We start from the raw sequence: 12,774 nt of genomic DNA, 5'->3' as shown, positions 1-12,774 counted from the left end.
GACCCCTCCTTGGGTTTCCGAGGCAGTATCACTACGGAAGTAGATTGCCCCATCTTCCTTCCGAGGAGTGGCTGGTGGCCATAAAGATTTATAGCCTTAGAAACCCTATGCAGCAATTCTACTCTGTCCTATAGGGTTGCCATGAGTGGGAATCAATTTGATGGCAGTGGATTTGGGTTTGATAGAAAAAAAAAAAAAGAACTAATCTAGCATCAGAAGGTACTCTCCAATGGTACTTCAGAACCAAAAATAAAAGAGTAATATTAAAGAAAAATAAATAAAATACAATCATAAACAAGATATACAACCTAATCCTTTGATGAGGTATAAAATTGCTAATGAGGAAGAATCATAGTATCCTGGAAAGAGATGTTCTTTAGAAACACATCAAGCAGTGTGGTGACATGGACAAGCATCTTCAGCTCTGTGGGCATCTGTGCTTACCCATCGGAACAGTGGAGATAAAGGCAGGTATTACTTCCTTGGGATGTCATAAGGATTAACTAAGATAATGCTTCTGCACAGACCAGGCTCATATAGTAAGCACACAAAATGTGCTTTCTTCTCAGTGACTTTTGAAGATCTAAAGGGAATTAGATGTCTTAAGTGCTGACCCTGTGTTAGGCACTGCATGTCTCATTATTTAATCCTCACTAAAATTCTTCCTAGTAAACACTGTCTTCTTAATTTCCTGGCATGGAAATTGAGGTTCAGAGGGTGAAGTAACTTGCTTAAGGTCATTCAACTATCAACTGGCGGAACCAATATTGAATCGAGGTCTTTAAAATTCTACAACCAGTTGAGAAATATTATTGAGCAGCCAAGTCAAGACCATTTACATGAGATCCCCTTCATGTGAAGTGTCATTAAGATTGAAAGAACTTTATTCCAAATCAAAAGGAAACGTCCTATGTTTCTAATAATCTAAGGGACAGACATAAAAATTATGCTTTTTACACACAAGCAAACACCTCAGAGTGTTATTTTTAATGGGATGCTAACAGTGTACTTTTCAAAGATGACAGTTGTGCTTTCTCCTGCTCTCCTGCCTCACAGCCAGAGGGGAAGTGCAAGGCAAGGGTCCCGTGGGAGGCAGTGTGAAGCGGTGTGCAGCAGAGCAGAAGAAGCAGAGGGCTTCCCTAGTTGCAGATCTACCTTATAGTAGGCATATGGCCTTGGGATAATTACTGCACCTTTCTGAGCTTCTGTTTCTTCACTTGAGACATGGGAACAAGTAGACTTTCCAAGGTTATTTTGTGGATTAACTAGAATCTATGCATTTTCTATAACTCAATGATAACAGTATTACTAATTAGAGCACATATGCTGAATTATTTCATCTAACTTATAGCACTGGTAACGTGGTGCCTAAGGCACTTGACTGCTAACCAGAAGGCTGGCGATTCAAAAGCACCAGCCACTCCTTGGAAGGAAGGTTGGGCAATCTACTTCCATAGTGATACTGCCTCGGAAACCCAAGGAGGGGTCGTTATGAGTCAGGTCCGACTCCACGGCACATAACAACAATAACAACAACAACTCATAGCAGAATACCTGGCCCACAGTAATCACCCATAAATGATACTATTTTTTCTTTGTCCCTCAAGGAGGAGTGAGGGAATGGAAATAGATGGGGAATAGAGAAGAACCTCACTGCCGTGGGGAGGGCCTGACTCCAGCTGCCCAGGCAAAGAGATACCAGTCACTCTATAGGATGGATGAATTGACAAAAAAAAAGTCTCATTCCAGCTTGTGCACCTCAGATTCAGTGGTGACTGTGGTCAATACCTCTATACCCTCCCCACTCAGTGACTTGCCCCCCTTCACTGCCATCAACTCGGTCCCAACTCATAGCAAACGCTCCTTGGGTTTCCAAGGCAGTATCTCTATGGAAGTAGATTGCCCAGTCTTCCTTCCAAGGAGTGGCTGGTGGGTGTGAACTGCAAGCCTTCTGGTTAGCAGTCAAGTGCCTTAGGAACTATGCCACCAGAGCTCCTCAGTGACCTGCATGCAACCCAATTTGCTCTTTCAGTCTAGCCTGGAGCTGCCTGGGGAAAGAAATAGCTTTGTTAAATGCCTTGTAAAGTAGTGACGCTCAGAGAAAACTTGAAAGTCTGAGAGGATATTCTGGATGCTCGCCATTGAGTAATTGCCATGTTGGGACTGTTAACTAGAATAGCTTTGCAGGGATATTTACCCAATTTTCATAAAAACTATTATGGCTTTATTTTCAAAGCAAGTAACTACAGAGCCATGTGGCCTGTCGGTAAATGTTCAAGTGATTAACTGAGAAATGTGGAGGTGGGTGAAATAAGGCTGCTAGGCATATGGATTTGAGAAAAACACAATTTAGAAAAGAATGTTTTTTTGAGTTTTGAGAGCTAAAAATATTTTGTTCTCCAGAATGATGCCCCATATAACTGTGCTAAGTCCTAGACCCCAGGAGGAAAGGAGGGAACATTGGCAAATCTGTTTTGATGGTTATTTTTGAGCATACAGTTATGTTTTCAAATTCAGGTTTCCTTAGAGTTAAAATGTTGGCACAGATCAAGAGCCAACTGCAAAGCCAAGCTGCATATTTTTGAATTAGCCCTATTGCAGGGATAGGAAATCTTTTGCCTTTTTTGCCTGTATGCCTGCCCATCCCTCTCCTATCCCCAGCAGGAATTACATGAATTCAGACCAGGGCCTGCACGGCTGAAGGACTGGTTTGGGAATGGAGCTGCCAGAGTGCCCGTGGAAGCCAGGGAGGGTGTGGACAACTAGTGAGATCTCCTATTCCACTGCTGTTCCCAGCCTTGTCTGTGAAACTTACTATAAAACTAATCATGTAGAATGAAAATGGAGAATAAGAAAATAACTCAAGCTGGGCTACAAAGCCATGTAACCTCAACAAACCCTCTTGTCCTCATGTTCTCAGTGACTGTCTTCAGGATCCATTGTAGAATTCTTGATAAATCCACCTCCATAGCCACTACCATGGTGTCATGGTGCCATTACCACCACCATCATTGTAGCTACTCCCATCTCCAACCACCACCATCACCACATCACCACCACAGTCACAACTACTGTCTCAACCATCATCACTACTACTACCACACCACCCTCATCACCTCTGCCATCTTTATCACCTCACCACTGTTGATACCCTTACCTCCCTCACACAGCTGGAAAGTGGCAGCACTGGATTGACTGGCAGGTTTTGCTCACTCCAGAGCTTTCGCTTTCCCACATTTTCCTTTATCACAAGGAGAACATGAAGTAGAAAGTAAAAAACTCCTTCCAAAATACTGGAGTGGGGCACATCACAGGAATACACCAGTGAACAGGTACTGGGTTCCTTCAACATGCAAATGCAGGAGGACACGCTTTCCCCTCAACCAGCCTCAAGACGAGTATCTCCACTGCTGCGAGGGGTTCACACTCACTTATCTATAAACACATCCAAACTCTATCCACATACTGCATGGTGGAGTGGGGGTGGGGCATCAATGCAGAATTTTAGGCTTTCGAGGGAAGAGCCAGTTGACTTCTGAGAGATTGTTATTTTTTGTTTTGATTTTTCCTGATGCCTATTCTGGATCTGTGAGGAAATTTGTAAGCAAATGATGACATTCTGGAAGAATGAGGGAAACTTGACCACATCTGAGGCTTGGTAGTTTAAGAAGGGGTTACTGCTTTCCTAACACACAGAATTTCATTTAGTTTTTCAAAAAAAATTCTTCAAACTCACAGTCTAAACTACTGTCTCTAAAAAACTGACAGTGCTTTCAAGACGTGGCTAGTACTATTCCATTCCTGTCCCCATCACTTGATAATTTCTATCATGTGGACAATATTCCCAGATGATACGGAGTAAGCATAAATTTAACACATTAGTGACAGTTTATGCAAAATATGTATGTTTACAAAAAAAACAAAAACAAAAACAACCACCTCACTGCCGTCAAGTCGAATCTGACTCATAGTGACCCCTCCTTGGGTTTCCGAGGAGGTATCTCTACAGAAGTAGATTGCCCAGTCTTCCTTCCGAGGAGTGGCTGGTGGGTTTGAACTGCCAGCCTTCTCGTTAGTAGGCAAATGCCTTAGGCACTATGCTACCACATTTTAATGAATCAATAAATATACTGTTTGAAAATACAAAAACATTGTTTATTTTACTGGAAATCACTAATAGGTAGTAGTCTCTGTGCTTTAGATTTGAGCTCCTTTACAATGATTAGACTAGAAATGGTTTTTGTTTTGTTAAATTTTGAGGCTGAGTGTCCCATAAAGTTAAAATACTACAAAAATCTATTCTATGTATTATAAAATTGAAATGATAAAGAAATATGTTGAGAAAAGTAGAATCAATATAATCATATTAGGCCTGGGTGAAAAAGCAATAGCTGCTGTCACATAAAACATTATCACATAGTACAAAGTATTCACAAATGTCAGAACAGCCAGTCAGGTATTTTCCAAGTTTCACGAGATAGAGACTCAATTCATTTTCATAATAAAATTATTTTAGACAAGAACTCCTACATGTTTTCTAAGGAAAGGTTCATAAAAGTAAAACTTCGAACTTCTGGGGCATCAGTTATATCCCTGTAATTCTGCAGCAAAAGCCTCTTCCCTTTAAACAGGATGCACCAAATGTTTAACACATTAATTATCATCCTTCATCAAGCATAAAACTAACAGTCAGGAAATACAGCTGCAATGGCACAATTACTAGCACACTTAGAATACACCCTGAAGCAAAGACAACAAATGGGTTGCTTTTCATTAACAAAGCTTGCCAAACCTCTCCAAAGACAATGTTTTCTTTCTGGTCAGAGTCCCAAAAGGCATTTAAGGGGCTATTTACTTAGGTAAATAAATAAATAGTGATAAACATTTATTTAAAATTTAGAAAGTCCGTTGTTAATACACAATGCCACTTCAGAAGAAAATCATATATACTAAAAGATGGCTTGATCAAACCAAAATCTTATAAATACAAAGGATGTATTTAAAAAAAAAAAAAAAAAAAACATTGATGCAAGAGGGTTGGAAGTCAAGTAGTATCCTCATGCCAGATCATGATACCTAAGGTGTTGAAGATTTTGTCATATTTCACAGATACAACCTGATATGCAATGTCCTTGTATCTATGTAATAATGAGCTGTGTAATAACAAGATTCTATCATGTAAATTTTAGTCCACAGAAAGAAATGTACTAGCTATTAGTATGAAATTCTAATAACATGTCATAGTGGAAAGCCTAGAGGAATAGTGTTCTACCAAGGCAATTAAAGCATAGTTTATTTGGCTGGTTTGTGGACACTTAACATTCTTAATATTACTATAAACTATTACACCTTACCAGATGTATTACTTCAAGTAAGTTTACATTATAATTAAATCATAATTTCAGGAAGACTCTGGAGATGTAAAAGGCAATGGATAGTCATCTGCCTAAAATATTTATAATGATGTCCTGAACAATTGCCGTCAAACCATCACTTAATTATTTGCCCAGAAATTGCAAACATAATCAGCTTGATACTCTCTGTGTGACACATATCATGGCAAAAATGAAGAAGCCATATTTCCTCAGCACAGGAGGCCAGAGATACATGGAAGGAGTCCCCCATGCTCGTGGCACAATATCAACTTCAAGATTTTATATTATTCTTAATAATGCAGTTAGCTCAAACCTGAAGTTCTTTTGAATTGTGTTTGGTGTAGGGATCATTTCACCTTCCTCCTAGCCGATTTGTGTTATGTATACAGTTGTCTTTCAAAAGACAGCAGGTAACCTTTAAAATTGTATTTAGTATAAAATAAAATTGGATGTACATTCATGCCCTAAAGCCCAGAGCTCTCTGTCATACCAAAGAGTAGAATCCACGGGATTCTGCTCAGGCCCATGCAAGAATCGTGAATAGCATGAGTTGTAATAATTTTAGCCAATCTGCCTTGCTCAGGATGGCTGCTTCCGAAGGTGCTGAAAGGAGCAGTAAATTAGGCATGCAATCTCCAGCAACAATACAGCCAGTGAAGAGGAAGGCTGAGGACTCATTGCGTGCACAACAGTTGGCTGGACAAGGAGGCTACATAAGAAATAGAGGGTACTTCCCCTCAAGGGCTTATAGTCCAGTTCCTGCCTCAAAGAAGTGCAGTCTGAATGTGTTCACCACGCAGCATGTCAGTGAGCATCAACAAATGGACTAGTGACTAGCTCAGAGGGGGATTACAAGGAAGGAGCTCCATGGCCTGGTGCCCTGCCTGGAGTCAGGTCAGGTGCACAGCATGCATGGCAAAGTGAGTGGGCTGCTGTGCGTTTCTCTTGGGACCTTCACTTAAAGGGACAAAGTCTCAGAGTTTCTGTCTCAGTACCTTTATAAATGCAGCAGTATTCAAAACCTCTCAAAATCAAAGAGGCTTGAGGCAAAAACAAACAAACAAAACCTTAAGGCTTCATAAAGCAAGGGGATGGATGAGATGCTTACAAATTATCTGAAAAATTAGAAGCAAAGTGATTTCAAGGTGAACTCTAACTAGTTCTTCCCAGTCCCTTTGCTTTCAAAGATATGACCTTGTAACAAAGACCCACTGTTCTCTCAATTCTTAAAATTCTTTTGGAACCAAAATCACTTCCTCATCTTCATATGCATTTACCCCCAGCAACCATTAGAGAGAAAAATAATTCCATTTTCAGTTGCAATTCTGAGAATCAGACTATATGTATCTCTTTTGGATGAACACATCGTTGAATTTAAAGCTGCTTTTTCGTTTAGAAAATACCACTATAGTCCTATGGAAAAATCCAATCCTATGTTGGATGGTATACTCAGAGTAAAATAATATTTGTTAGAAGTAACCATGGGAGGAAAGAAAGACGCCTTTTCAAGCCAGCATATTTGGATTTAATAATTAAAATGTAACTCAGTAAACTGGACTTGTGTAATCAGGTTGGGCAATCCTACTTCCGTAGTGATACTGCCTCGGAAACCCAAGGAGGGGTCGCTATGAGTCGGGGCCGACTCGACAGCACATAACAACAACAACAACAACAATCTTTTCTTTAGTAATGCCAAACAAGAATTTTAAAGGAGCAGGACAAATCATTAAGCTCGTATTCACCACAAAAATTCATCATCTCTCACTAAAATGTGTCCCAAGTCTGACCTGTTATTTTTTGGATCATAGTGGATGATCACTGTATTGAATACCAATTCAGTGAAAAACACTCCACCAGGAGCGTAGATCTCTTTTTGATGTTTAGAACCTGTCGAATGATGATGCTTGTTGCCACGGACACTACTTGTGATATTAACAAAATTTTCCTTTTCATATGATTTTCTACCAGTCTCTCTAGCTTACGTACCTTTAATGTAGTGAATTCATATGGTTGATAACCTTTGAAGCTCTCATGGATGGCTGCCATGGTGTGAGAAGTTTTCTCCCAAAAATGAAGCAGAGTGGTCTGTAAAGAAAGACAGTAGCTATAACGTGAATGCCCAGTTCCAGTCATGAGACCCAGGGAGTGTGCCCATCTAGGCTTTCAAAGTCCTACAAAATACGATCCAATTTACCTCTGTAGCCTTATTTCCCATTATGCCCCTATCAAAACCTGTGTTTCAGCTCTCCTCCCCCATAATGCTGTTTCCCATGGTTTACGCTGCTCCCACCACCTGGAATGCTCTCCATCCTCTCGGTACCTGCGCTGTCTGATCCTTCAAACACTATCTTTATGTTATCTAAGACGCAGCCCAATCTTGGTGCACTGTAACCAACATCATTTTGTTACCTGGTATGTTGCTAACATATGAGACAAGAGATTGCATCTGCTTGCCCCAAGAAGATCCACTTTTTGACACACATCCATCTTCAATTTGTCAAAGTTTTTTTTTGCAAGGCGCACTTGTGTTTGTACCTATAAAAGTGAAAGGGAATCTCTTAATCATTCACTCTCACGTAGTTGAAAGTTGCAGGTGATGAGGGATTAATTATGGGCTTTTCTCTTTCATATAAGAAAAATACCCTGGAAGATTTCAGGCAGGCACAAAGATCCTGTGATATTCACTCTTTATCTCCAGAGGACAAAAAGAGAGTATTTCACATCATGATTTTACAGCACATTTAATGTAATTCTGTTTTTTTTCAGTCTAAGATTAAAATTGAAGTTCTTGGGTGATGCAAATGATTAAAGGACTTGGCTGCTACTTGAAAGGTTGGAGGTTTGAGTCTATCCAGAGATGCCTCAGAAGAAAGGCCTGGTGATCGACTTTGGAAAAATCAGCCACAGAAAACTCTACAGAGCACAGTTCTACTCTGACACATATGGGGTTACTGTGAGTCGGAACTGATTCAATGGTAACTAGTTCTTTAATGTTAAAATGATTCTCTTCTGAAGACACTGACAAACTCACTGTAGGATGGAAAAGTCTGGAAACACGCAAGATGTGATGGGAATAATATTTTTGCCCCTACTGTTTTCCCACCATTTTTTGAAGCTGAGTTCCTGTGTACTCTACACTCAGCTTTCCCTGATGTTAACATCTTACATAATCATGGTACATTCGTCAAAACTGAGAAATTACCATTGACACAATCCTATTAACTAAACTACAAGACTTATCTGAATTTCACCAGTTTTTCCACTAACCTGTTTTTGTTGCAGGATCTAATCCAGGATACCACATGGGGACATTCTGACATTTCAAAAAACAAACTCATAAACTATTCATATTTCATTATTGACTAACATACACTAGCAATTCTCAATCTATACTAAATCATATACTAATTCAGGGATGGAGTGTAAGTCAGGGAAAGATTCAGAAATGTCTGTTCTATACACGATTTGATAATGAAATAGATGGTTTTTAATTTAATAACAGCCACATTATAAATGGTGAAGTCAATATTTTCTCTTCCTCTAATTCAAAGCATCATCATACCTTATTTTGGCCAGGTAGAGCCAGCCAAGCATTAATTTATCTCAGGTAATTCATGCCATTAATCTGCCAGGTAGCCTGAGAACATGTTTGGGCTAGTCTGGTCACATGTCTGAGTTGGCCAGCTAGAAGGGTGGAAAAGATATGTGCATGCAAGAGACACGTGGAAGCAAGCCCAGCTAACCCAACAGATCATCCTACATAGCCTTTGGCCAGCTGATGCCTAGACAGGTGAGGGAGCCCGCCATGATCAGCAGAGAGCCCCTCCTTGACCCCACAGCTGACCAGAGAGGCACAAGTGGGTGCTCCAGAGACTAGGATCACCTTGCCAGCCACAGACTTTGTGAGCATTAAGAAATGCTTATTGTTTTAAGCTGCTGAGTGTTACGATGGCTTACTTTACAGTATTATCGTGGCCTTCACTGATAAAAAAGTTAAGACTGTAGACAATGAAGCTTTCTGGGATGAGGCGCTATATGAGATAGGTTTTAAAACATGACTAGGAATCAGGGCTTAGAACAGGTCCATTCAATGCCTAAGGCATTTGACTGCTAACCAGAATGTGGTAGTTCAAACCCACCAGCTGCTCTGTGGAAGGAAGATGGGGAAATCTACTTCCAAAGAGAATTACCGCCTTGTAAACCCAATGGAAGGAGCTCTGGTAGCATAATGGCTAAGGCACTTGACTGCTAACCAGAAGGCTGGTGGTTCAAACCCACCAGCCACTCCTTGGAAGGAAGATGGGGCAATCTACTTCCATAGTGATACTGCCTCGGAAACCCAAGAAGGGGTCGCTATGAGTTGGGGCCGACTCGATGGCACATAACAACAACAACAACAAACCCAATGGAGGAGCTCTGGTGGAGTATGAGTTGGAATTGACTAGATGACAGTGAGTTTTTTGTTGGTTTTGTTTTGGTTTATTCAGGTTCAACCCCCTGATGAGAATTTGCATTTCCACCCCAGATATACTGATTTAGAATCTGTATTTTAACAAGATTGCTTAGGTGATTCTTACAGATTTTCAGGTTTTGATCCCCAGGAGATTCTTATAGATACATAAGAATAATCTAGGGATCTTGTTAAAATGTAGATTCTGATTCAGTATACCTGGGGTGAAAAGGCAAATTCTTAGGAGGGGGTCAAACTGGACAGAGCCAGTTTGAAGCCCTGCTAAGAATACATAGTAAATATATGGTATTTGTAAGGCTATCTTGTCAGGGAAGTTTTAGATTTTCAAATTAAATGTGAAGTAAATTTTTGTGGGGATATGAATTTTGAGTTTTTTCCTTTACATTAATGTTCTGGTTACTTAGTGCTACTCTGACAAAAATATAAGACAAATGGGATGGCCTTAACAAACAGGAGTTTATCCTCTTACAGTTTGGAGGCTTTAAGTCCAAGTCCAAAGTGCCAGGCTCTAGGGGCTGCGTGAAAGCCTGTCAGCCTTGGGCTTCAGCTCTGCCTCAGCTCCCGGTCCACTGGAGCTAGAGGCTTTTCTTCACTCAGGCAGCTGCTGGCTGCTGAGGCTGCCAAGCCCAAGGTTGACAAGTAAAAAGACACAGTACCAATGTTGCCAAACCACATGGCAGGCCATTAATTCAAGTCCATTGTAAATCCCCAGGTTGGCAGAACATGGCAGGCTGCTGAACAACGACATGGCTACATACAGGGTCCAAGCATGCCATAAGCTAGAGACCATCCCAAAGGTGCTTCTTATATATGGGAAGCAGACCATATACCCAAAGTAGCTACTCAGCTGCTTGTGGTAGATTCCACCATGGAGTTGATTGCCAGTCTCATCATAGGGAATAACTACCACCTACTGGCCAGCCACTCAACCAGGCCCAGCCAAGTTGACACACAAACATAACTATCACAATTAATATAAACAGTTACTCATAGATATCCTTACATTCAAGGAGAAAAGTTACTTCATTTGCTTATGAAACAAAGATTATGAATTAACATAGTCTGAAATGTGCCTTAATTTAATTTTGTTTGAATATTTTGATGTAATTTTAGAAACCTAGAAGCAGCTTCAATACTTGATCCAGTGAGTTCTGAAAGGCCATATGCTTTGTGTGTCAACAATGATTATTAAAATATTTAATGCACTGCTGAGTTCCCAAATGTTGAGACTTTTCCCTGCCAAACACGGACGATGCTGCACTGTTGGGCATTATGATTACAGGAAAGTTCAGTTAGCATTTCGTGCAAATGTCTGCTCTGTGCAACACATTTCCATCCTGCAGCCCAAACACAAAACACCAAGGACACAATCAAGCATAGGACAGCATTAAGAGCCTAATTTGATATGCCTTTGGATACACTTAAATGAAAAATGTTTTAATTATTTTACCCTCAATTCCAGATACATTATATTCAATTATATAAACATCTTAAGGAGCTCCTGTGCTTTTCAAGGCTCTTCAAAAAATCTTCACTCAAATAAATGCACCTTTTGTTTATTTCTTAATTTCATTCCTGATGTTCCACCTTTCTCTTCTCATTCTCCAAACTCTAGGAACAATGATGTATATTTGACCCTCTCTATTGGAGGTTCTGCCTTCCCAAGCAATAGAAATTCAATTTACCAAATGATCAAGGTCATGACTGCCAAGACTACAGGGTACATCTCTGTACTTACTCCTCTTAAACTGAAATTCTACCTAGCAGAGCAATTTAAACTATAGATGATTAAGCCAAAGCCATTCATCCTCTCAGTTCAATCTGGATTTCCCCATCCATGTGGCAAAAGTCTTCATATTACTCCACACAAATCTGAAAGTAGTTTTGTATTTTTTCTCTATTGTCTTTAACAACAAGTGAAACAACAATCTTATATATATTTATTCACACACACACACACACACACACACACACACATATCTGTAATTGACTTCTGGTTTAACTGTTACAGTCAGAGAAGATATCAATCCAAACCAAACTCACTGCCGTCAAATCAATTCTGACTCACAGTGACCCCTTCTTGGGTTTCTGAGGCAGTATCTCTATAGAAGTAGATTGCCCAACCTTCCTTCCAAGGAGTGGCTGGTGGTTTGAAGTGCCAGCCTACTGGTTGGCAGTCAAATGCCTTAGGCACTATGCTACCAGAGCTCCCATTAGTTAGAGAAGATACTTTACATAATTTCAATTTTTAAAAAATTTATTCAGACCTGCTTTATGAACCCAAATACTAAACATGGTTTATCATGGTGACTGTTCTATGCACACTTGAAAAGAATGTGTATTCTGATGTTATTGGATAGAGTGTTATATAAATGCTAATTAGGGCAAGGTAGTTGATAGTGTTGTTCAAGTCTTCAATATCCTTATTGATTATATTACTCTTGCTATCAATTACTGAAAAAAGAGTTGAAATCTCCCAACTATATTTGTAGTTTTTCTTCCTGTAATTTTTAATCACTTTTTGCTATATTACATTAATGCGCTATTATTAGTTATATACACAATTCAGCAAATAGTTTTGATGAATTTAATATTTTGTCATAAATAAATAACTCTCATTAACCCTGGTACTTGTCCTTGTTTTAAAGTTTATTTCGTCTGATATTAATACAGTCACTTTAGATTTCTTTAGATTAGGGTTTATAAATACATCTATCTATCTATATCCTTTTACTTTTAACTGGTATCATTTAACTGGTATCTTTATCCTCAGAAAGAAAATGGAGCAATCTACTTCCGTAGTGATGTTGTTGTTGTTGTTGTTATGTGCCGTTGAGTCGGCCCCGACCCATAGCAACCCCTCCTTGGGTTTCCGAGGCAGTATCACTACGGAAGTAGGATTGCCCAACCTTCCTTCCGTAGTGATAC

The 12,774-nt window shown here is 39.8% G+C and overlaps 1 protein-coding gene across 1 annotated transcript in view; it reads right to left on the bottom strand.

The window, feature by feature from the left end:
- Positions 1–12,774, bottom strand: part of ICA1 (islet cell autoantigen 1) — a 154,033-nt gene that overhangs the window by 40,480 nt on the left and 100,779 nt on the right. Inside the window, exons 6-7 of the mRNA XM_007944074.2 lie at positions 7,785–7,910; positions 7,362–7,460 (exon numbers count right to left, since the gene is read on the bottom strand). Of these exons, the coding sequence (XP_007942265.1) occupies positions 7,362–7,460; positions 7,785–7,910 (225 nt within the window). The remainder of the gene's footprint in view (positions 1–7,361; positions 7,461–7,784; positions 7,911–12,774) is intronic.

This window comes from Orycteropus afer, unplaced genomic scaffold (genome assembly GCF_000298275.1).
Source record: "Orycteropus afer afer isolate SDZICR_OR568_19922 unplaced genomic scaffold, OryAfe1.0 scaffold00119, whole genome shotgun sequence".
In the NCBI taxonomy this organism is placed as follows: domain Eukaryota; kingdom Metazoa; phylum Chordata; class Mammalia; order Tubulidentata; family Orycteropodidae; genus Orycteropus; species Orycteropus afer.
Note: the sequence above shows the minus strand (reverse complement) of the source record. Positions and strands in the feature narration are given on the sequence as shown.